The 25,079-nt window shown below is 39.6% G+C and overlaps 1 protein-coding gene and 1 pseudogene across 23 annotated transcripts in view; both read left to right on the top strand.

The window, feature by feature from the left end:
- Positions 1-25,079, top strand: part of MIGA1 (mitoguardin 1) — a 96,525-nt gene that overhangs the window by 67,623 nt on the left and 3,823 nt on the right. For 13 of the 23 annotated variants that reach the window (XM_074003279.1, XM_015433840.4, XM_074003272.1 and 10 more), the window contains 6 exons: positions 14,960-15,078; positions 15,336-15,408; positions 16,055-16,141; positions 17,267-17,365; positions 19,577-19,711; positions 21,477-21,530. In XM_074003279.1, the coding sequence (XP_073859380.1) occupies positions 14,960-15,078; positions 15,336-15,408; positions 16,055-16,141; positions 17,267-17,365; positions 19,577-19,711; positions 21,477-21,530 (567 nt within the window). Of the gene's footprint in view, positions 1-14,959; positions 15,079-15,335; positions 15,409-16,054; positions 16,142-17,266; positions 17,366-19,576; positions 19,712-21,476; positions 21,531-23,422; positions 23,607-25,079 lie in introns of all 23 variants that reach the window. The other 10 variants (XR_012418496.1, XR_012418497.1, XR_012418492.1 and 7 more) reach the window with 3 other exon arrangements.
- Positions 2,954-4,770, top strand: LOC141407811 (nuclear speckle splicing regulatory protein 1 pseudogene; annotated as a pseudogene).

The raw sequence follows: 25,079 nt of genomic DNA, 5'->3' as shown, positions 1-25,079 counted from the left end.
TACCTGTACCTTTAACTTTGGATCTGCCTTTTTAAAAGCAGTACTGATTCATAATTTCTTTTGTCCTCTCAAGGTTTTTCTGTATGTGTATATTTCAGCCATCACTTACAGTATCATCTCCTAATTGTTTACATTAAAAAAAATTTTCCGCCAGGCGCGATGGCTCAAGCCTGTAATCCCAGCACTTCGGGAGGCCAAGATGGGCAGATCACAAGGTCAGGAGATCGAGACCATCCTGGCTAACACGGTGAAACCCCATCTCTACTAAAAAAATACAAAAAAAAAACTAGGCAGGCGCTTGTAGTCCCAGCTACTTGGGAGGCTGAGGCAGCGTAAACCCGGGAGGCAGAGCTTGCAGTGAGCTGAGATCCGGCCACTGCACTCCAGCCCGGGTGACAGAGCGAGTCTCTGTCTCAAAAAAAAAAAAAAATTTTCCACTTATAAGTTTGCAGTAGACAGAATATATTTACTTGTTCTATGGGAAAGCTGTTTCCTCTTCCTTTTACTGTTCATTACATACATGTTTATCTTTCTATTCTGTAGATGCTATGTCCTAGATGGTTTGTAAGGAGAAAAATTGCTCTTCACTTTGCACTTTTTTTCCATTGTGAGGAACAATATACCTAATTGCTCTAAAGTTTTTTTTTCTAATATGCAACTTTAAAAAATATTTTGCTAAGTGTTCATTGTACTCACTTTAAATTTATTGTTTAATAAGATTTAATAAAAATTATTAAATACTTGTGGAAAACGAAATGCATGAATATACACAAAAAGGACTTACTATTCAAGAAATATCCTAAGACTGCTTCCATGGTGTAAATGTATGGTCTCAGAATGTGAATGTTCCAAGATAAATTCTTTTATAAGAAATGTTTGTTAAATTATTTTTAACTATATGCCAAGCACTTAAGGTTAAATTAGGGAAAATTGTTTTAATGAAGAAAGTTAATAAGTTAATAGATTCAGAACCTTTTGGGAAGTTAAACAGTTTTTCATCATTCAAAAACGTTTTCAGGATTACCAGAAAGATTTCTTGCCTAGTTAGATTAAAACAATTTCTGGTATAGGTTTTTCTATAAACTAGATCAATCATTTGTGAAAGTGATTAAGAAGATTTTCCTCTATAAGCGTTGCCAAACATTGGTTTGGAACCATGGATGAAGAGTTTTTTGTTTGTTTTTTTTTTTTAATATAGTTTTCTTGATAGTAATTCATATGCCATAAAATTCAGCCTTTTAAACTATAGAGTTCAGTGGTTTTTAGTATGTTTATGTAGTTGTGCAGCCAGCAGTACTTTCTAATTTCAGAACATTTTTATTGCCCTAAAACCCCTACCCAATAGCAGTCACTCTCCATCTCCCTTTACCCCCCAGCCCTTGGCACCCAATACCTTCTGACTCTATGAATTTGCCTTATTCTGAACATTTCTTGTAAGTGGAATCATACCATGTGATATGTTGTATTTGACTTTCTTTCACTTAGCATAATGTTTTCTTTCAAGTTCTGAAAAGTCTTTTTGATATTAGGATACCTTCACATTTTACTCCTAATCCTTCCATCTGTTAAAGAGATTCTTATTTAATAGGTAGAAACTAATATTGCAGAGAGCAGTTTTTAGTTGTAGATTCCTTTTTTTTTTTTTTTTTTTTTTTTTTTTGAGACGGAGTCTCGTTCTGTCACCCAGGCTGGATGGAGTGCAGTGGCGCGATCTCGGCTCACTGCATGCTCCGCCGCCTCCCGGGTTCACGCCAGTCTCCTACCTCAGCCTCCCGAGTACCTGGGACTACAGGCGCCCGCCACCACGCCTGGCTAATTTTTTTGTATTTTTAGTGGAGACGGGGTTTCACCGTGTTCGCCAGGATGGTCTCGATCTCCTGACCTCGTGATCCGCCCGCCTCAGCCTCCCAAAGTGCTGGGATTACAGGCGTGAGCCACCTCGCCCGGCTGATTCCATTTTTTAAAGAATTACCACTCTGCAATTGTGTATATGTGTTTAATAGAGAAATCATAGGCTTCTCTTAATTTTTTTAAATAGAGATGGGGTTTTGCCATATTGTCCAGGCTGCTCTCAAACTCCTGAGCTCAAGCAATCCTACCACGTCGGCCTCCCAAAGTGCTGGGATTATAGGCTTGAGCCACTGTGTCTGGCTGAAAATTTTATTTTTTATAATTCAGATACCTCTGCCAGGCACGGTGGCTCACACCTGTAATCCCAGCTCTTTGGGAGGCCGAGGCAGGCAGATCACGAGGTCAGGAGATTGAGACCATCCTGGCTAACATGGTGAAACCCCGTCTCTGCTAAAAATACAAAAAATTAGCCTGGCGTGGCGGCGGTCACCTGTGGTCCCAGCTACTCAGGAGGCTGAGACAGGAGAATGGCGTGAACCCGGGAGGTGGAGCTTGTAGTGAGCCGAGATCGCGCCACTGCACTCCAGCCTGGGCAACAGAGCGAGACTCTGTCTCAAAAAATAAAATTAAAGGCCGGGCGCAGTGGCTCGCGCCTGTAATCCCAGCACTTTGGGAGGCTGAGGCAGGCAGATCACGAGCTCAGGAGATCGAGACCATCCTGGCGAACACGGTGAAACCCCGTCTCTACTAAAAAAATACAGAAAGTTAGCCGGGCGCGGTGGCGGGCGCCTGTAGTCCCAGCTACTCGGGAGGCTGAGGCAGGAGAATGGCGTGAACCCAGAGGCGGAGCTTGCAGTGAGCCGAGATCGTGCCACTGCAATCCAGCCTGGGCGACAGAGCCAGACTCCGTCTCAAAAAATAAATAAATAAATAAAATAAAATAAAGTAAAATAAAATAAAATAAAATAAATTTTTTAGATACCTCTACTTGTACTCTAAATGGAACCTTGGAAAGCTTTTGCTATACACACCTCTCTGATTTGACAACACTTATTTATAGCAATCCAAAAACTACACCAATAATAGGGCCACTTTCAGCCATCACGGGAGCAAGATGGTGATTCTGGGCAGGCAGTATGGGCTTATTTTGCCAAAGAAAACACAGCAGTTGCATCCTATTTTGCAAAAATCATCAGTGTTTGGGAATTATTCTGATGATGATGATGAGACCTCCATGAGTGGAAGCCTTCAGAGGGAAGCTGCTGAGAATAGCAGGCTGTGAAACAGACCAAACTGGAATCCAGAAGGCCCTTGAAGAAGATGCTACTGTGTATGAATATGACAGTATTTATGATGAAATGCAGAAAAAACAGGAGGAAAACAACCCCAAATTGCTTTTGGGGAAAGACTGAAAGCCCAAGTATATTCACAACTTGCTAAAAGCAGTTGAGATCAGAAAAAAGGAACAGGAAAAAAGAATGGAAGAGAAAATACAGAGAGAACGAGAAATGGAAAAGGGAGAATTTGATGATAAAGAGGTATTTGTGACATCTGCATATAAGAAAAAACTGCGAGAGAGAGCTGAAGAAGAAGAAAGAGAAAAGGGGGCAGTTGCCCTGGAAGCATGTTTGGATGTAATCAAGCAGAAAGATCTCAGTGGATTTTATAGGCACTTATTAAATCAAGCAGTTGGTGAAGAGGAAGTACCTAAATGCAGCTTTTGTGAAGCCAGATCTGGTATAAAGGAAGAGAAATCAAGGGGCTACTCCGATGAAGTAAGTTCAAAAACCAGAGTACCACAAAAGAAATGCATTCTTCAAACTGATGTGAAAGTAGAGGAAAACTCAGATGCAGACAGTGACTTTGATGCTAAGAGCAGTGAGGATGATGAAATAGAAGAAACTAGAGTGAACTGCAGAAGGGAAAAGGTCGTAGAGACCCCTGAGAATGACCCCCAAGCACCACAGGAATCAAAACCACTCTCAGTCAGCTAGTGAAGAAAGAGGGCACAGTGCCAGACACCACATGAAAGGATCACGAACGTCGAGAGGACACGTGAAAAGGGAAGATCAGCACCAACAGAAGCAATCCAGAGACCAGGAGAACCATTACAGACTGTGATTACCAGAAAGGAAGGGATTCTCATAGGCACAGGAGGCCAGTCACAGAGATTCCCATTGGAAGAGGCATGAACAGGAAGATAAACCAAGGATGAGAGACCAAAGAGAAAGAAGTGACAGAGTGTGGAAAAGGGAGAAAGACAGGGAGAAATATTCCCAAAGAGAACAAGAAAGAGACAACAAAATGGTCAGAACCGACACAGTGAGAAAGGAGAGAAGGAAGAGAAAAGCAAAGCAAAGGAAGAGCATATGAAAGTAAGGAAGGAAAGATATGAAAATAATGGTAAATACAGAGATAGAGAAAAATGAGAAGTAAGTGTTCAGTCTTCGGAAAGAAATTGAGACAGAAAGGAAAGCAGCCCAAGTTCTAGGGCAAAGGATAAATTTCTTGACCAAGAAAGATCCAACAAAATGAGAAACATGGCAAAGGACAAAGAAGTAAACCAGGAGAAACCCGCTAATTCTTAATAATCACTGGGAGCAAAACAGAGACTCACAGAGGAAAGGCAAGAAGAGAAGGGTAAAGAACAAGAGAGACCACCTGAGGCAGTGAGCAAGTTTGCAAAGAGGAACAACGAAGAAACTGTAATGTCAGCTAGAGATAGGTACTTGGCCAGGCAGATGGCGCAGGTTAATGCAAAGAGCTATATTGAGAAAGAAGATGATTGATGGCTACCCCAAGAGAAAGATTTAAGGAAGCCCAGAAAACTGTAATTCCTGGAACCTGCTGTGTAAAACCATAAAGGAGTGTGTTGCCAGTAGTTTGGAGGGCATTTTAAAATTTATTTTCAAAATTTTAGGTTAAAACCAAAAGTCTTACATCTTGGATGCTTGGATGTGAATGTTTGGCTGAATTTATATATAGTGTGTACTTATCAATACCATATTCTTTGTTGTATTCAAGAACTGCAAGAGTGTACTAATTCCCTGTGGGTACATAATGAGGAAAATTGGCTTCACTACAACCATTAAAAAATAATTTTGGCCAGATGTGGTAGCTCATGCCTGTAATACAAACATTTTGGGAGGCGAGGCAGAAGGATCACTTGAGGCCAGACATACAAGACCAGCCTAGGCAGGATAATGAGACCTTGTCTCTATTTAAAAAACAAAAGGCCTGGCATGGTGGTTCATGCTTGTAGTCCCAGCTGCTTGAGAGGCTGAGGCAGGAAGATCATTTGAGCCTAGGAATTTGATGTTACAGTGAGCTATGATCATACCACTGCACTCCAACCTGGGCAACAGAGCAGGACTCTGTCTCTAAAAAAAATTGTTTTTAATAAATAATTGAACTCTTCTAATAATGTTGGTTTTGTTGCAGGAAATACTGTATTTCAGATAAAATATTATTTTATAAATATTGTATTTCAGATAAAATGGATTTGAACAATAGAAAATATACTTTATGTTCTGAAATTTGTATTAAAGTATAAAATGTGGATCATCTTGTCTAAATAGCTTACAGCATAGTTGGCTTAAATGAAAATAAAAAATAGTGATATGCTTTAAAAATACACCAATAATAATATACAAAGCAACAAAGATGAATATTTAGGATACTTATAACCTGAAAAGGCGGGGAGGGCTATATCTATCATTTAAAATTTTTCTTCTATGAAAGTATGAAGGCATGGCCGCCCATGGTGGCTCACGCCTGTAATCCCAGCACTTTGGGAGACTGAGATGGGCAGATCACCTGAGGTCAGGAGTTCTAGACCAGCCTGGCCAACATGGTGAAACCCAGTCTCTGCTAAAAATACAAAAATTAGCCAGTATGGTGGCACGCGCCTGTAATCCCAACTACTTAGGAGGCTGAGGCAGGAGAATCGCTTGAACATGGGAGGCGGAGGTTGCAGTAAGCCGAGATTGTGCCACTGTACTCCAGCCTGGGCAACAGAGTGAGACTCTGTCTCTCTCAAAAATATATATATATACATATATATATATGTGTGTGTATATATATATATATATGAAGGCTTGACTGGGGCTGAAAGATCTGTTCCCAACATAGGAAAGTTGGTGCTATCCATTAACAGAAGACCTAAGTTTCTCACCACATTGACTTTTCTGTAGGACTATTTGAATATCTTTACAGCATGGCAGCTGGCTTCCCGCAGAGGGAATAACCCAAGAGAGGGCAAGGTGGAAGTGATGACTGTTTTGACCTATCCTCAGAAATCTCATTCTGTCATATCCACAATGTGCTGTTGGTTACACAGGTTAGCCCTATTCAATGTGGGATGCGGTGTGAGTAACCAGGGTGAGAGAATCATTGAAGACCAGTTTGGAGGGCAGGTATTTTAAGTTCCTATTTTCTATTAAGGGATACAGATTGCTAACAACCTGCTTTCTTTAATTGTAAGTCTTATTTATAATTTTAAGTGATTGATTTCAAAGGAAAATGTAAACATGTATAAAATGGTCCACATTAAAATAGAACTTAGCCTATTTAATGTCCCTACTTGTATTAATCTTGAGATTTAGACATTTTCATTCACGGTCATTCAGAGGACCTGGTCTGGATTAAGGCTTTTAAAAAATATTACTTCAAATTTAACATAGTAATTACATGCCAAGGAGGATAAGGCTCAGTCCATCTTGTACCTCATGGGGCCCAAGAAAAGTAATTTAGGATGTTTGAAATCTGTAGCTAATCCCCAAGCACAGTTTTCACTGGTTGAGATGTAGGAGTTACCTATTTATCTGTTTTTATTGTTGGCTGTTGTTGTTGACTTGTTTGATTTCTTTTTTTCTTTCTTTCTTTTTTTTTTTTTTTTTTTGAGACGGAGTTTTGCTCTTGTCGCCCAGGCTGGAGTGCAATGGCACGGTCTTGGCTCACTGCAACCTCTACCTCCTGGGTTCAAGTGATTCTCCTGCCTCAGCCTCCCAAGTAGCTGGAATTATAGGCACCTGCCACCACACCCAGCTAATTTTTGTTATTTTTAGTAGAGACGGGGTTTTGCCATATTGGCCAGGCTGCTCTCGAACTCCTGACCCTCAGATGATCCACCCACCTCGGCCTCCCAAAGTGCTAGGATTACAGGCATGAGCCACTGTGCCCGGCCTTGTTTGATTTCTTTTATGGTCATATTTATGGTATATGACCATAATATTTGGGAAATATTGGGAAATATGGGAGATAACTAAAAAGGTAGGATGATGATTTAGTGTGAACAAATATAGTATTTTCTTTTTGAAAATATTAAAATTAGTTTTTAAAATGTAGCCTTTTGGGAGAAGAATAATTTCAAAATATATGGGAAATTTCATTTCAGCTAGTAAAAAAAAGGACCCCCTTTTAATAGTAAATTGCATGTTCCATAGCTGCAATTAACTGCATTATTGACTGCTGCTTCTGAAATAACTTCTCAGCTCTATTTAAATGTTAATTTTTTTCTAAAACCTGTTAAAACATTTTTGGGAATTTTGTTGAAAAATTCTTCCTATATGATGTATTCTGAAATGAGAATTTCAGCCAATGTTTTAATGAGTTTCTTTTTGCTTAAAAAAGTTTAATGATTTAAATAAATGTTTCTGAGCTGAAATTGTCTCTTAAGAGTTAATAATGGTATCTAGTATCAAATTTTCAACATGATATATTCTCACAGCTGCAGTCCTATTTTAGGAGGCTTCTTTAGACGATTATTTCAACCAAACCAACAAATAAGCAAGGTAGATCAATAATTCAAGACTCAACTCTGGAATCTCCCATTGTTGGATTGTCTTTTTATTATTATTAGAAATTATTTCATGTAGAGGGTTTAATTGGAGCCCAGTTTAGTTGTTTTTTTTTTTTTTTTGAGACAGAGTCTTACTCTGTCACCCAGGTTGGAGTGTAGTGGTGTGATCTCAGCTCACTGCAACCTTGCAACCTCTACCTCCCAGGTTCAAGTGATTCTTCTGCCTCAGCCTCCCAAGTAGCTGGGATTACAGGCATGTGCCACCATACCCGGCTAATTTTTGTATTTTTAGTAGAGATAGGGTTTCGCCATGATAGCCAGACTGGTCTCGAACCTCAAGTGATCTGCCCACATCAGCCTCCGAAAGTGCTGGGATTACAGGTGTGAGCCACCTCACCTGGCCCCCAGTTTACTTCTTAGGAATTTTTTTGAATAGAGAATAGAGAATACTAATAGTAGGTATATGTGGGTCCTATTTGTTTTGACAGTGGTACAGACATTTAAAACGGTTTAATATCTAAAGAATTTTCATTCTAAGTTATTTTTAAAAAGCTGTTTAGTTTTTCTTAGCCTCAAGAAGACTTTGCCTTTTAGCATAACATATATTCCTTAAAATATGAGGGAAAATGTTACTTAGAGAATATATACCGTGAGATACTGTCATCTCTTCATACCTTTTTTTTTTGCATCTGGCCTAATGGACATATTTATACATTATAAATATTGCTGATGCTGAAACTTCTTATCTCTTGGCTCTTTGGATAAGGCTGAAAGGGTATAATTTGGTGCTTAATAATGTGCCTGGGTTTAAATTTTATCATTTAGTTGTGGGATTTGGGGTAAGTTCCTGCTAATTTAATCTCCGTTTCTTCGTCTGTAAAATGTGGATTATTTATTTATTTCTTTGTTTGAGAGAGAGAATCTCACTGTCTCCTAAGCTGGAGTGCAGTGGTACGATCTTGACTCACTGCAATCTCCACCTCCTGGGTTAAAGTGATTCTTCTGCCTCAGCCTCCCAAGTAGCTGGGATTACAGGCATGCGTCACCACACCTGGCTGATTTTTATATTTTTAGTAGAGGTGGGGCTTCGCCACGCTGGCCAGGCTGGTCTCCAACTCCTGACCTCAAGTGATCCGCCTGCCTTGGCCTCCCAAAGTGCTGGGATGACAGGTGTGAGCCATTGCACCCGGCACAATTTGAATAATAGTACTTACTTTATGAGCTTTTGTAAGGATTAAATAAATCAAATGAAAGCATTAGCACAGCACTGGCTGCATGTGAAATACCAAAACCAAAGCCTTGAGAGTTACTTCTAGAATTATAGAGTAGACATTCAAAAGTCTCCTCCACAAAGCAAAAAATGTCAAAAACAAAATTTTCAGAATAGTGAAAATGGATGAAAGACTTGCAAAAATTCAGAGAACACTGAATCAAGTAAAATGGCTGAATCTCCATAAGAGCAGTGAGTTCTGTGGATTTTTAATTTGCTCTCTTTCTTTTTAATAAAAAAAAATTTTGGGGTGTGAGAGCAGAGTACAAGCTGTAGTGTCAGGAGTCATGGCAGGACAAGCATTTGGAAGTTTCTTCCACCCTGACCAAGTATTGGTTGAAAGGTGTGCTGTAGAAACTACAACCAAAGGAGGCATTATGGTCAGGCACTGTGAAATTTAAAAATGGGCGGGAGGATCACTTGAGCCTGGGAAGTCAAGGCTGCAATGAACCATGATTGTGCCACTGCACTGCTGCCTGGGTGACCTGACAAAAACAGAAAAACCCACACACACACACACAACGGAGGCATTATGCTTCCAGAAAAATCTCAAGGAAAAGTATTGCAAGCAGCAGTAATAGCTGTTGCTGTTGGATCAGGCTCTAAAGGAAAGACTGGAGAGATTCAACCAGTTAGTGTGAAAGTTGGGGATGAAGTTTTTTTCCTAGAATATGGAGGTGTCAGGATTATTTCTTATTTTGTTTTATTTTTCCATAAGTTATTGGGATACAGGTAGTATGTGGTTACATAAGTTCTTTAGTGGTGATTTGTGAGACTTTGGTGCACCTATCACCTGAGCAGTATATACTGCACCATTACTGCACCATATTTGTAGTCTTCTATCCCTCACCCCCCTCCCACCATTCCCCAAAGTCCATTGTATCATTCTTTTGCCTTTGCGTCCTCATAGCTTAGCTCCCACGTATCAGTGAGAACATATGATGTTTGGTTTTCCATTCCTGAGTTACTTCACTTAGAATAATAGTCTCCAGTCTCATCCCGGTCACTGCAGATGCTGTTAATTCATTCCTTTTTATGGCTGCACAGTATTCCTTCATCTATACATACCACAGTTTCTTTATCCACTTGTCAATCGATGGGCATTTGGGTTGGTTCTACAATTTTGATTCACAATTTTGCGATTGTGAACTGTGTTGCTATAAACATGCATGTGCAAGTACCTTTTTTGAATAATGACTTCTTCTCCTCTAGGTAGATACCCAGTAATGGGATTGCTGGATCAAATGGTAGTTCTACTTTTAGTTCTTTAAGGAATCTCCACACTGTTTTCCATAGTGGCTGTACTAGTTTACATTCCCACCAGCAGTGTAGAAGTGTTCCCTGATCACCGCATCCACACCAACATCTACTGTTTTTTTATTTTTTGATTATGGCCATTCTTGCAGGAGTAAAGTAGATATTGCATTGTGGTTTTGATTTGCATTTCCCTGATCATTAGCGATGTTGAGCATTTTTTTCATATGTTCATTGGCCATTTGTATATCTTCTTTTGAGAATTGTCTATTCATGTCCTTAGCCCACTTTTTGATGGAATTGTTTTTTTCTGATTTGAGTTCATTGTAGATTCTAGATATTAGTCCTTTGTCAGATGTAGAGATTGTGAAAATTTTCTCCCACTCTGTGAGTTGTCTGTTTACTTTGTCAACTGTTCCTTTTGCCATGCAAAAGCTCTTTTGTTTAATTAGGTCCTAGCTATTTCTTTGTTTTTATTGCATTTGCTTTTGGGTTCTTGGTCATGAAATCCTTGCCTAAGCCAATGTCTGGAAGGGTTTTTCCAATGTTATCTTCTAGAATTTTTGTAGTTTCAGGTCTTAGGTTTAAGTCCTTAATCCATCTTGAGTTGATTTTTGTATAAGGTGAGAGATGAGGATCCAGTTTCATTCTCCTACATGTGGCTAGCCAATTATCCCAACACTGTTTGTTGAAAAGGGTGTCCTTTCCCCATTTTGTGTTTTTGTTTGTTTTGTCAAAGATCAGTTGGCTGAACTGTTTGGGTTTATTTATGTGTTCTCTCTTTTCTGTTCCATTGGTCTATGTGCCTATTTTTATACCAGTACCACACTGTTTTGGTGACTGTGGCCTTATAGTATAGTTTGAAATCAGGTTGTGTGATGCCTCCAGTATTCTTTTTGCTTAGTCTTGCTTTGGCTGTGCAGGCTCTTTTTTGGTTTCATATGAATTTTAGAAGTGTTTTTTCTAATTCTGTGAAGAATGATGGTGGTATTCTGATGGGGATTGCATTGAATTTGTAGATTGCTTTTGGCAGTATGGTCATTTTCACAATATAGATTCTACCCATCCTTGAGCATGGGATGTATTTCCATTTGTTTGGGTTGTCTGTGATTTCTTTCAGCAGTGTTTTGTAGTTTTCCTTGTAGAGGTCTTTCGACTCCTTGGTTAAGTATATTCCTAATTATTTTATTTTTGTTTTGTAGCTGTTGTAAAAGGGGTTGAGTTCTTGATTTGATTCTCTGCTTGGTCACTTGTTGGTATATAGAAGAGCTACTGATTTGTGTACATTAATCTTGTATCTGGAAACTGCTGAATTCTTTTATCAGTTCTAGGAGCTTTCTAGAGTTGTCTTAGGGTTTTCAAGGTAAACAATCATATTGTCAGCAAACAGTGACAGTTTAACTTCGTCTTTACTGATTTGGATGCCCTTTATTTCTTTCTCTTGTCCGATTGCTCTGGCTAGAACTTCCAGTTCTGTGTTGAAGAGGAGTGGTGAGAGTGGGCATCCTTGTCTTGTTCCCATTCTCAGAGGGAATGCTTTCAACTTTTCCTCATTCTGTATTATGTTGGCTGTGGGTTTGTCATAGATGGCTTTCATTACATTAAGGTATGTCCCTTGTATGCCAATTTTGCTGAGAGTTCTAATCATAAAGGGATGCTGGATTTTGTCAAATGCTTTTTCTGCATCTATTGAGGTGATCATGTGATTTTTGTTTTTAATTCTGTTTATGTGGTGTGTCACATTTATTGACTTCTGTATGTTAAGCCATCCCTGCATCCCTGGTATGAAACCCACTTGATCATAGTGGATTATCTTTTTGATATGTTGTTGGATTCAATTAGCTAGTATTTTGTTAAGGATTTTAGCATCTATGTTCATCAAGGATATCGGTCTGTAGTTTTGTTTTTTGGTTATGTCCTTTTCTGGTTTTGGGATTAGGGTGATGCTGAATTAGGGAGGGTTCCTTCTTTCTCTATCCTGGGGAGTAGTATCAAAATGATTGGTACCGATTCTTCTTTGAATGTCTGGTAGAATTCTCCTGTGAATCCGTCTGGTCCTGCACTTTTTTTTATCAGTAATTTTTAAATTACGTCTTGCTGCTTGTTATTGGTCTGATCAAGGTATCTAATTCTTAAGATTTAAGATCGGAAGATTATATTTTTCCAGGAATTTATCATCTCTTCTGGGTTTTTTAGTTTATGTGCATAAAGGTGTTCATAGTAACCTTGAATGATCTTTTGTATTTCAGTGGTGTCAGTTGTAATATCTCCTGTTTCTTTTCTTAGTGAGGTTATTGGGGTTTTCTCTCTTCTTTTCTTGGTTAATCTTGCTAAAGGTCTATCAATTTTATTTGTGTTTTCAAAGGGCCAGCTTTTTGTTTCATTTATCTTTTGTATTGGTTTTTTGGTTTCAATTATATTTATAAAATTGAAAATTGGTTTATTTTAATAACTGATCTTGGTTATTTCCTTTCTTCTTCTGGGTTTGGGTTTGGTTTGTTCTTGTTTCTCTAGTTGCTTGAGGTATGACCTTAGATTGTCTGTTTGTGCTTTCAGACTTTTTGATGTAGGCGTTTAGGCCTATGAACTTTCCTCTTAGCACCGCCTTAGCTGTATTCCGGAGGTTTTGATACTTTGTATCATTTTTGTCATTCAGTTGGAAGAATTTTTAAATTTCCATCATGATTTTGTTTTTGACCCAGTGCTCATTCAGAAGCAGGTTATTTGATTTCTATGTATCTGCATAGTTTTGAAGGTCCCTTTTGGAGTTGATTTCCAGTTTTATTCCACTGTGGTCTGAGAGAGTGCTTGATATAATTTCAGTTTTTAGTATTGAAATGTCAGGTACTATTACATTCATTGTGCTCTTTGTTGCCTGTGTACTTTGGTTTTTTTGTTTTTGCTTTGTAACTTGTGTTTATTTATTTATTTATTTATTTAGTCTTGGAGTTTCACGCTTGTTGCCCAGGCTGGTCTTGAACTCCTGACCTCAGGTGATCCGCCTGCTCCAGCCTCCCAAAGTGCTGGAAAGTGCTGGGATTACGGGCATGAGTCACCGCACCTGGCCCCCTCTAATTTTTTTAGAGGATGTGGTGGTGCGTACCTGTAGCCCAGCTACTTGGGAGGCAGAGGCAAGAGGATCACTTGAGCCCAGGAGTTTGAGGCTGCAGAGTTATGATAGTGCCACTGCACTACAGCTTGGGTGACAGAGCGAGATCCTGTCTCTTCCAAACAAAACGCTCTAGAAGTTTTCTGGGTTTTTTTTTGTTTGTTTGTTTGTTTTTTGCTTAGCTGGCTACCCTATAGTGTTTCCAATTGTTTTTTAATGAGCTTTCAGAAGATTGGAATTTCATTTGTAGAGTTCTGCTAGCCAAAAGCACGACTGTCTTTCAGTTATGCAAAAGTTAATCAAAGCTACATAAAAGGAAATATTTCTTAGAATAGCAACATTGAGCTTATTTTGTTGTTTTTGTACTAAGTTTTGCTTCATTATAATCATAGGTTATAATACTTGTAAGTACTCTGTGGATGATGAAATTCTCCTCTTTTTAAAAAATGATTCCTCGGTTGTTCTTATTGGTGAACTATAAGATATAGTATTGCTGATCAGACATGGTGGCTCACGCCTGAATCCCAGCACTTTGGGAGGCTGAGGCAGGCGGATCGCTTGAGGCCAGTTCAAGACCAGCCTGGCCAACATGGCAAAACCCCATCTCTACTAAAATATAAAAATTAGATGGGGCCAGGCGCGGTGGCTCAAGCCTGTAATCCCAGCACTTTGGGAGGCCGAGACGGGTGGATCACGAGGTCAGGAGATCGAGACCATCCTGGCTAACACAGTGAAACCCCGTCTCTACTAAAAAATACAAAAAAACTAGCCGGGCGAGGTGGCGGGCGCCTGTAGTCCCTGCTACTCGGGAGGCTGAGGCAGGAGAATGGCCTGAACCCGGGAGGCGGAGCTTGCAGTGAGCTGAGATCCGGCCACTGCACTCCAGCAAGGGGGACAGAGTGAGACTCCGTCTCAAAAAAAAAAAAAAAAAAAAAAAATTAGATGGATGTGGTGGCGTGCACCTGTAATCCCAACTACTCTGGAGGCTGAGGCAGGATTGAACCTGGGAGGTGGAGGCTGCAGTGAGCCAAGATCCTGCCACTGTACTCCAGCCTGGGTGACAGAGTGAGACCCTGTCTCAAAAAAAAAGAGATATAATTTTGCTTTTCTGTATGTTCTGTGGATTTAAGTAATTGGATTCAGAATGAACTAGCTTGTTAAAAGTTTTACTCTTTTTAACAACTGAATTTTGAAATAAAATGAATTCAGATTTTATTAGCTATAAAATCCTATTAAATGGTTTTTATGGTTTAATCAAATTTATTGTATTGATGTTAGCAAAATCCTATTTTCTTTCTTTTATAGTTTATCTTATATCAGTGTATTCTGCTTTTTGGTTTTCTGGGTTTTTGTTTTGTTTTGTTGTTTTTGAGACAGGGTCTGGCTTTGCCAACGAGCCTGGAATGCAGTGATACAATCACAGCTCACTGCAACTTCAACCTCCTGTACTCAAGTGATCCCCCCACCTCAACCTCCTGGATAGCTAGGACCACAGGTGCTTGTCTCCACACCTGACTACTTTTTAAAAATTTTTGTAGAGACAGGGTCTTACCATGTTACCCAGGCTGGTTTCAAATTCCTGGGTTCAAGTGATCCTCCCAAAAAGTATTGCAATTACAGGCATGAGCCACTACACCTAGCACCTGTATTCTGTTCTAACCCACTGTGCTCTTAGCTTGCAGAACACAGAGAAGTACGGCATACCTACAGCCTGGAGTCCCTTTGTCACTGCCCATTTTACGAGGAAGCCATGCATTTAGTTGAAGAAGGAAAAATTTACTCCAGAGTACTGAGGTACCATTTCAGTTTTGTTTATGTTTATGAAGGATATTAAGGTGTTTGTGTGGTACTTATTAAAAATGCTTATGAGAATAGGAGAAAATATGTTTTTAGGTCCAAGTAAAGAAAAAATTGTTTTTACATGTTCTGTCAGTATTGAAAAAACATGTTTTATATTAAGGTCCTGAGGTTAAGCCTTGTTTGAATCCAAATTTATAGTAGGCTTGATCTTGAATGTAGTTTAACAATTGTCTCCCCTGTTTATTACATAGAACTGAAATGTTGGAGTGCCTAGGAGACAGTGATTTTCTTGCCAAACTTCACTGTATTCGACAGGCTTTTCAGGTATTTTTTTAACATTAAGTGACTTCACCCAGCCACTCATCCCTACCCTCATGCTGTAGAGTCCAGTGCAACTAAACAGGACAGCTCTTTGCTCTTGATTATCCCTGTTCCTAATGACAAACATAAAGTCCACTAAACTTATTTTTCCTCCCCACTACTTGCCTTCATTTGTTTCCATATTTCATTATCCTCTCCCACGACTTCCCAGGCCCACCACACTTTGTCAAAACAGGATATTTTGATACTTCAGGAGTGTAAAAATAGCTGCTTAAAATAAAAACCCTCTTTCTTATTATTAATTAGTATGTATTTGAGATTTGAGTCCATTATAAAATTGATTTTCTAAAAAGAAAGTAAAAATATATTTGTTTTCTTATGTTTTGGGGCTATAGGAAATTTATTTGAGACTTTGTAATATTATGTTGAACAGAATTTAAATTCAAATTTAACTCCCTTTAATCTTTTGGCTATAGATAGTTTCAATAGTTCTTTTTATTTTAGGAAATGAGGACTTTCTCTGTGAGCTGCCTGTTGAAATAGCACCACATGCGGTGCACTGTTTTAGGATGATTTGTGCTATTAAGTTGAATGTCCATTCACATTCATTATAGGTCTCTTTTTTCTTTGGGGATGAATATTTTTTCAGGTAATTCTTTCAGAGTCAGCCAACAGGATATTCCTCGCTGAGAGTGGAAGGAAAATTTTATCAGCTTTAATTGTGAAAGCACGAAAGGTAAACTTGTTCTTTTGGCAAGTTTTTACCATTTACAAAAGTTGTTTTTACCCTTTGAACTGAATGTTAAGACGTTACATTTTTGATAGAAGAAAAAGTTTTTGTGGATAGTTGCAAAGTTTCCCATTTTAGAAATAAATAACCCAAAGGGCATTAAGTTATGCTCGGGTTGAACTATCTATAAAGTCCACACTATTTCAGCCAAGTTGTTTCTCATAAATTATTTCCAATTTGCCATAAAGTCTGTAAATGTCATGGTGAGAATTATCATTAGAGCTGCTGCGATAGCCATCACTATTGTTATTACTAATGCCTCCTCTTTTATTCCCTCAATCCTGTTCAGGAAGAGGGTTACAGGAAATAGTGTAGGTCTCAGTACAATATAAATTGAACTGCCTCATCTTCATGTAGTAGAATGAGGCAGAAGCAATGACAAGAACTTCATTCAGACTGTAAGGAACCACCTTACTTTATGCAAGGTTTGTCCAGATGATGAGAAAACAAAACAGGCCTTCCTTGAGCCATTTGCACACCTAGCTTTCAGACTCAATCCCTTTGAACTTTAATTCTTTCATTTATATAATAGAATTACATTTATATTACTTCATTTCAGAGGGTTTTTAGGATGATTAAATAAATTATAAATGGGAAAGCAACTTAAAGAATAAAGTGTTAAGAAGCATAAAATGCTAAGTATATGTAAGATGATACTATTAATACATGCGATTCCCAATGTAAGTCTTGTGTTGCTTTCTTGGCCTTCTCATGACAGATAAACTCAGTGATTTGAACTAGGGTTCCTCCAAAAGAAGCAGAACTGCAACAAAAGCCTCACATAATGTCTGCTATAACCAGATTTTCATTTTAAGGACAGACCAAAATAGGCATACATATTTGAGTAATAAATAGTTTGCTTGTGACATTTTACTGACATTCTTTATCTTGGCTTCTGCAAAATGTTGCAACAGCAAAGTAGTAAACCAGATAAATGTGGCATACCTTTAAAATGTATTTTAGTTCAGTTACCTAGTAGAATTAAGATCCACCAGACTTTCTTGAAGAGTAACTTTCTTTGTAGCTTGTTATAAAGTTGAGTTTAGGGTTAAAATGTGTTTTCTTCTTCAGAATCCAAAGAAGTTTGAAGATGTTTTTGATGAAATGATCTATTTTTTAGAGCAGACCGATCACTGGGGTAGTACTGAAATGGAACTTGCTGCTAGAGGGGTAAGTTCAAGTTTTTTGTGATATTTATTTTTCTTAGTTATTTGCATGTAATTTTACATGAGTTGAGACTACTGTTTCATTGTCCTTGTTAAATACAGTAAAGCCACTTGTATGGTTGTGGGACATCTTTTTTTCTGACAAAGTCATAAACCACACTCCTTATACATTGGGGCAGTAGTTGTAAATTGTTTTCTAACAAGCCTTTTTTGCTGTTGTTGGCTCCTTGCTTCCTTCCCTCCTGTCCTCCTTCCCTTGTTCCCTCTCTCCCTTCTCTCCAAAAGTCACTGGCAGACCCCTAGCAGGGCAGGAATGGTGGCCTATGCAAGGACAGCTTTGGGTGGTACAACAGCAGCAGCTCAGTAGGGCTGGGGAATTGACTGTATACACAGGACTGAACAAATAAGTATACTGAGAAAAATCAGAGCCAGCTTTTCCCTGTGAGAGAAGGGAGGTATAAAAAGCTGGGATTGGAATTGGAGCTGTCAGTGTGAGTTCACAGTTTAGAATATATATGTAGATACACATATAGAAATAAATATAGGTCCGGATGTGGTGGCTCATCCCTGTAATCCCAGCACTTTGGGAGGCTGAGGCGGGCGGATCACCTGAGGTCAGGAGTTCGAGACCAACCTAGCCAACATGGCAAAACCTCGTCTCTACTGAAAATACAAAAATTAGCTGGGTGTAGTGGCTCACGCCTGTAATCCCAACTACTCGGGAGGCTAAGGAATGAGAATTGCTTGAACCTGGGAGGTGGAGGTGGCAGTGAGCCGAGATCATGCCTCTGTACTCCAGCCTGGGTGACAGAAGGAGACTCTGTCTCAAAAAAATATATAGATATAGATATCGGCCAGGCATGGTGGCTCACTCCTGTAATCCCAGCACTTTGGGAAGCTGAGGCGGGCGGATTGTGAAGTCAGGAGTTTAAGACTAGCCTGACCAACATGGTGAAACCTGTGTCTACTAAAAATACAAAAATTAGCCAGGCATTGGGTGCATGCCTGTAATCCCAGCACTTTGGGAAGCCGAGGCAGGTAGATCACTTGAGGCCAGGAGTTTGAGATCAGCCAGGCCGACGTGGTGAAACCATGTCTCCACTAAAAATACAAAAATTAGCCAGGCATGGTGGTGCATACCTGTAATCCCAGCTACTCAGGAGGCTGAGGCAAGAGAATCACTTGAACCCAGGAGGTAGGAGCTGCAGTAAGCCAAGATCGTGCCAGTGCACTCCAGCCTGGGCGACGGAGCAAGACTCTGTCTCAGAAGCTAAAGAAAAAAAAAATGAGTTTACAAGGAGCTGAAAGGCCTTCTAGGCAGAGAAAACAGTGAGTACAGCAAATACATGAAGACTTAATCTTTCCTTTTCTAGTGTTCCTTTATTCAGGAAATGGAATCAGCATCCATTTACTTCTGCAGGCCAGCAACCTGAGACTCATCCTTCACCTCTCCCTGATCCTCACCCACTTTATCATATTCATCTCTAAGTTTGTCAGTTTTAACTCATAAATGTCTTTCAGTTTCTTCAACTTTCCTCTCTTCCTGTCACCCCCCTTGGCCTAAGTACCTGTTGTCTTTTCTCTAGGCTACGTCAGTAGTCTTTATATTTCCTGATTCCCTGCTCACTCTTTTCCTCCCTGCATTTATTCTTTCCCCTCTCTGTTTCATTCCCCACATTTCTGCCAGAATGATACAGCACAATATACTTTTTCCTTTATTGTGCTTCACACAGTTCATAATTGGATATTTGCAGGATTATTTTGTTGCTGTTTTCCCCATTATACTCTAGGCATCTAATTTGCTTACTCTAGAAGTCTGAGCACCTGGTACAGTATGCAGTATGCAGAGTGTGTATGAATGAATGAAAGAGCAAGATGTTCATGATCTGGTGGGGAAGACAGGCACATATACCAGTAACTAAATAACAAGGTAGAATGAGCATCCTGGATGTTATAATAGAAGCATGAACAAAGGACTCCTAGAATAGAGGGGAGGAGAGATTATTTTCACTTGAGATCTAGGAAGGAGCAGCGATAATGTGAATCGTAATTTTTAGTGGTGAGCTTTCATATTTGTCTCTCCTTATATTTTTTATTTTTGAATAAGCTGATTAAAAAAAAAACCCTGCTGTTATAAAACCATAAAGCCCTGGCTCAGATTTTATTTCAGCTCTATGTAATAATAATTTTTGTTTCAACTCATAATTTAATGCAGGTGAAAAATCTAAATTTTTATGATGTTGTTCTGGATTTTATATTAATGGATTCCTTTGAAGATTTGGAAAACCCACCCACATCCATACAGAATGTAGTAAATAATCGATGGCTAAACTCATCCTTCAAAGAAACAGTAAGTGGTGGTTTACTTTTCTCAGCCTTTTAAGTTTGATTAAAAAGTGTGGCACATATACACCTTGGAATACTATGCAGCCATAAAAAAGGATGTGTTCATGTCCTTTGTAGGGACATGGATGCAGCTGGAAACCATCATTCTCAGCAAATTATCTCAAGAACAGAAAACCAAACACCGCATGTTCACACTCATAGATGGACATTGAACAATGAGATCACTTGGACACAGGAAGGGGAACATCACACACCAGGGCCTGTTGAGCGGTGGGGGAAGTGGGGAGGGATAGCATTAGGAGATATACCTAATGTAAATGATGAGTTAATGGGTGCAGCACACCAACATGGCACATATATACATATGTAACAAAGTTGCACGTTGTACACATGTGCCCTAGAACATAAAGTATAAAAAAAAAAAAGGAAAAAAAAGTGGTCAGCTAGGCGTGGTGGCTCACGCCTATAATCTCAGCACTTTGGGAGGCTGAGGCAGGTGGATCATTTGAGCTCAGGAGTTTGAGACCAGCCTGGGCAACATGGTGACACCTCGTCTCTACAAAAAAAAATACAAAAATTTGCCAGGTGCAGTGGTGCATGCTTCTAGTTTCAGTTACTCAGGAGGCTGAGGTGGGAGGTTCACTTGAGCCTTGGAGGCGGAGGTTGCAGTGAACCAAGATCACTCCTTTGCACTTCAGCCTAGGCGATGGGAGTGAAACCCTGTCTCAAAAAAAAAAAAAAAAGAAGAATACTTTATTATTACACACAGAATATTTATTTGTGCATGTGAATTCTATATACACATATTTTCACTTTTTTTCTTTAAGGAACAGAACTTTAAAACTCTGAAAATGGAATCTTCTTTGTTCCAGAGTACAGTCTTTTTCCTTTAGTGGCTTTGTGTTTAATTTTTTTAATATTATTTTACTTTTTTTTTTGCCCTTACAACATACAACTTTGCTAATGTTTTAAAATTTAAATAATGAAATACCTTTGCATTAATATTTTCAAACAATGTGAGGACCCTGACTAGTTTTTTGTGTTTGTTTGTTTGTTTGTTTTGAGACAAAAGTCTCGCTCTGTCGCCAGGCTAGAGTGCAGTGGCGTGATCTCTGCTTACTTCAACCTCCGTCTCCCGGGTTCAAGCAATTCTCCTGCCTCAGCCTCCCGAGTGTCTGGGTCTACAGGCGTGCGCTACCATGCCCAGCTAATTTTGTTTTGCATTTTTAGTAGAGATGGGGTTTCACCATCTTGGCCAGGATGGTCTCCATCTCTTGACCTCGTGATCCACCCGCCTCAGCCTCCCAAAGTGCTGGATTACAGGTGTGAGCCACCGCGCCCGGCCGACTAGTTCTTATTAGTAATGAATGTATTGAACGTTTTAGACCCATAAACTTGGAACTTTTTTTTTTTTTTTGAGACGTAGTCTTGCTCTGTCGCCCAGGCTGGTGTGCAGTGGCGTGATCTTGGCTCACTGCAAGCCCCGCTTCCCGGGTTCATGCCATTCTTCTGCCTCAGCTTCCCGAGTAGCTGGGACTACAGGCACCCTCCACCATGCCCGGCTAATTTTTTGTATTTTTAGTAGAGACGGGGTTTCACCATGCTAGCCAGGATGGTCTCCATTTCCTGACCTCGTGATCCACCTGCCTCAGCCTCCCAAAGTGCTGGGATTACAAGCGTGAGCCACCACACCAGGCTGAACTTCTAATAAAAATGGAAATGTTTATATTGCTGTATATGAATCTTTCTTTTCTCTGCATGTTATTTAGGCTGTGGCTTCAAGTTGTTGGTCGGTGCTGAAACAGAAAAGACAACAGATGAAGGTAAAATTCATTAAGACCTGAATTCCTTTGTTAAATCATTTAAGGATTCTGTCAAAGAAGCTTCTGAGTCACTTTTCTGGTGGGAATTGGCAGCTGTAGGAGGGGTAGGAGGGACTGTCCCTCAGGCTAGATGAGTGACTTACTGGTGGTGGGTTGGCTGCTTTTTTGAAGGCCTTCTTTCTCATCCTTAATATTTGATGTAGTTTCATATAGCAGTTATTGAGGCGTGCGTGGTATTTCAGCTAACTGGGAGAGGGGTTTAAAGTTGGAAACAGTTCTGATAAGTTTTAGGTTTTTGTTTTTTCTCTTAATGATATTATTATTATTATTATTTTTTTTTTTTTTTTTTTTAAGACAGTCTGTTTCTGTCACCCTGGCTGGAGTGCAGTGGTGTGATCCTGGCTTACTGCAACCTTCGCCTTTCAAGTGATTCTCCTGCCTCAGCCTCCCGAGTAGCTGGGACTATAGGCGCCCGCCACCCCACCCAGCTAATTTTTGTATTTTTAGTAGAGACCGGGTTTCACCATGTTGGCCAGGCTGGTCTCAAACTTCTGACCTCAAGTGATCTGCCTGCCTCAGCCTCCCAAAGTGCTGGGATTACAGGCGTGAGCCACTGCACCTGGCCAGTATTTTTTACAGTTCTTTAATATAGTGGATTCCACTTAATTTAATCCAATTAAGAAATAAAGATTTGATTCTAATAGCTGCTTTATTCAATTTGGAGCCCCTACAAATAAAAAGTCTTAGAGTTTATATCCTGCCTCCATGCCTCACACCCTGTAACCTGTCTTACCTGCTAAGCATTGTTTTTCTCATACACTCCTAGTAGTAAAGGGCAAGGACTCTCAAGTGAGACTGTTGGGTTCAAATGCCACATACTAGCTATGTGACCTTAGGCAAGTTGCTTACCCTCTCTATGCCTCAGTTTCCTCATCTCTAAGAATAGTAATAGTATCTACCTCATAGTGTTTTGTTTTGTTTTGTTTTAGAGATAGGGTCTTGCTCTGTCATTCAGGCTGGAGTGCAGTGGCATGATCATAGCTCACTGCAGCCTCTTAACTCCTGGGCTTAAGCAATCTTCCTGCCTCATCCTCCCTGAGTTGCTACGACTACAGGTGCACAGCACCATGCCTGGCTGATTTTTTATTTTTTTTTTTACAGATGGGGTCTTGCTATGTTGCCCAGGCTGGCCTCTAACTCCTGGCCTCAAGTGATCTTCCAGTCTCGGCCTCCCAAAGTGTTGGGATTACAGGCGTGAGCCACTGTGCCTAGCCCTCATAGGGTTTTTGAAGATTCAATATGAAGTGCTTAGAACAGTGCTTGGCATAGTGCAGTAAACAAGTATTGACAATTACAACATTATTATTTGCCCAAGGATATACAGTATTTTATCACATCCATATTTTCCAATCTTATAACTTTGAGACAGTATTGCCAGTTGCAGTGATTTTAAAGTATGGTCCTCACAGCATCTTCAGAATGTGCTGTTAGAAATGATTCTGGAGCCCCTATATTTGGATAATTCTTATTTAAAATGATTCCAGAGACCCATATTTTAAGCAAGTTTCCTTAATGATGATGATGAACTCTAACGTTAGGACTAGGAACAGACTTGTAGATGTGGGTTTGATTCTCACACTAACTAGCATGATTACAGTAAGTTACTGACCATCAGCTGACCCTCAGTTTTCCCATGTGCAAAACGGTGTTAATGCCTACTTAATAGGACTGTGGTAAGGATGAAAGCAATATCAACCAGCTTAATTTAAACATTAAACATTTAAAGAGTTTAGTAAGTGGTAGTTATAATAATAATGATATTATTAACATGTCTAACTTTATTTTTCTACTTCTTAGAATAAATATTGTACTTTTTTTTCTTTTTGAGACAGAGTCACTCTGTCGCCCAGGCTGGAGTGCAATGGCATGATCTCAGCTCGCTACAACCTCCACCTTCCAGGTTCAAGCGATTCTTCTGCCTCAGCCTCTCAAGTAGCTGGGATTACAGGCGCCCGCCACCATGCCTGGTTAATTTGTATATTTTTGATAGAGACGGGGTTTCATCATGTTGGCCAGGCAAGTCTCAAACTCCCGACCTCAAGTCATCCACCTGCCTTGGCCTCCCAAAGTGCTGGGATTTCAGGCCTGAGCCAGTGTGCCCGACCTAAGTCTACTTTCTATATCCAGAGATACCTATATGTCTCACCTCTTGGGAACTATCTTCTATACCTGAAATGCCAAATTCCCTCTGTACTAAAATAAATCTTACCCATCATTGAGCTCAGCTCACATAATTCCTTGCTAAAGTTTATCTAGTCTGCTTCAGCCCACACTAAGTTCCCACTTCTCTGACCTCATAATACACTTCAAGTCTGTATGGTATTTAGAACTTTACTATATGTAGAACATAACTTTTTGGCCCTCACTAACTAGCTGTGTGTGAATTAGGGCAGTTTATTTAACCCCTCTCCAATATCACTTTTCACATGTTTAAAATGATGTTAACATGACATACTTTTGAAGGAATGTTTTAGTAAATTAAATAGAAACTAGCACATTTTCTAGAATATAATGGGTACTCATTAAATGGTAACTGCTGCTATCTTATATTTTAAAAATGAGGTTTAGGCCCAGCACAGTGGCTCTTGCATGTAATCCTAGCACTTTGGGAGGCCAGAGTGGGTGGATCACCTGAAGTCAGAGTTCGAGACCAGCCTGGCCAACATGGCGAAACCCCGTCTCTACTAAAAATACAAAAATTAGCTGGGCATGGTGGTGCACGCTTGTAATCCCAGCTACTCAGGAGGCTGAGGCAGGAGAATTGCTTGAACCTAGGAGGCAGAGGTTGCAGTGAGCCAAGATGGTACCACTGCACTCCAGCCTGGGTGACAGAGTGAGACTCCATCTCAGAAAAAAAAAAGAAAAGAAAATGAGGTTTAGAAGATTGTCTTGGAGACTGTAAAATAGAAAATAACCCCCCCAGGAGACAGAATCTTAAGGCGTAGTTTTCTCTCGTCAGTGCTGTATAACAAATCCCACAGTGTGTTACTTAACAAGGGAAATTCAAAAAGTTATAAATATAAACTTAGAGTTTCCTAAAACACAGCTATATGAAGTGATACTTCACAGGAAGAGGCAATTACACAATTAAATACTTAAATGATATAGGGTTCCTTAATTAAAAGTTAGGATTCTAGTAAGAGTAGCTTAATCATTTTACTAGTTGTTGTTGTTGTTTTTTGTCAGTTAATATAATTAAGTGATTGAGTTGGGCTTTTAATAGCTAAAACTATGATAGTCTTATCATAAAACTTATACAACTAAGGAACACTGTAGCATTCTTGTTGTTGCCTGGTTGCAAAGCTGATATGATTGCCTTTTTTTTTTGAGACAGAGTCTTATTTTGTCACCCAGGCTGGAGTACAGTGGTATTATCTTGGCTCACTGCACCCTCCAACTCCTGGGCTCAAATGATCCTCCCACCTCAGCCTCCTAAGTAGCTGGGACTATAGGTACACACCACCACGCACGCCTGGCTAACTTTTGTAT

The sequence above is a fragment of the Macaca fascicularis genome, chromosome 1 (genome assembly GCF_037993035.2).
Source record: "Macaca fascicularis isolate 582-1 chromosome 1, T2T-MFA8v1.1".
NCBI classification, from domain to species: Eukaryota; Metazoa; Chordata; class Mammalia; order Primates; family Cercopithecidae; genus Macaca; species Macaca fascicularis.
The sequence above is the reverse complement of the archived record's forward strand: the minus strand, read 5'-3'. Positions and strand labels throughout refer to the sequence as shown.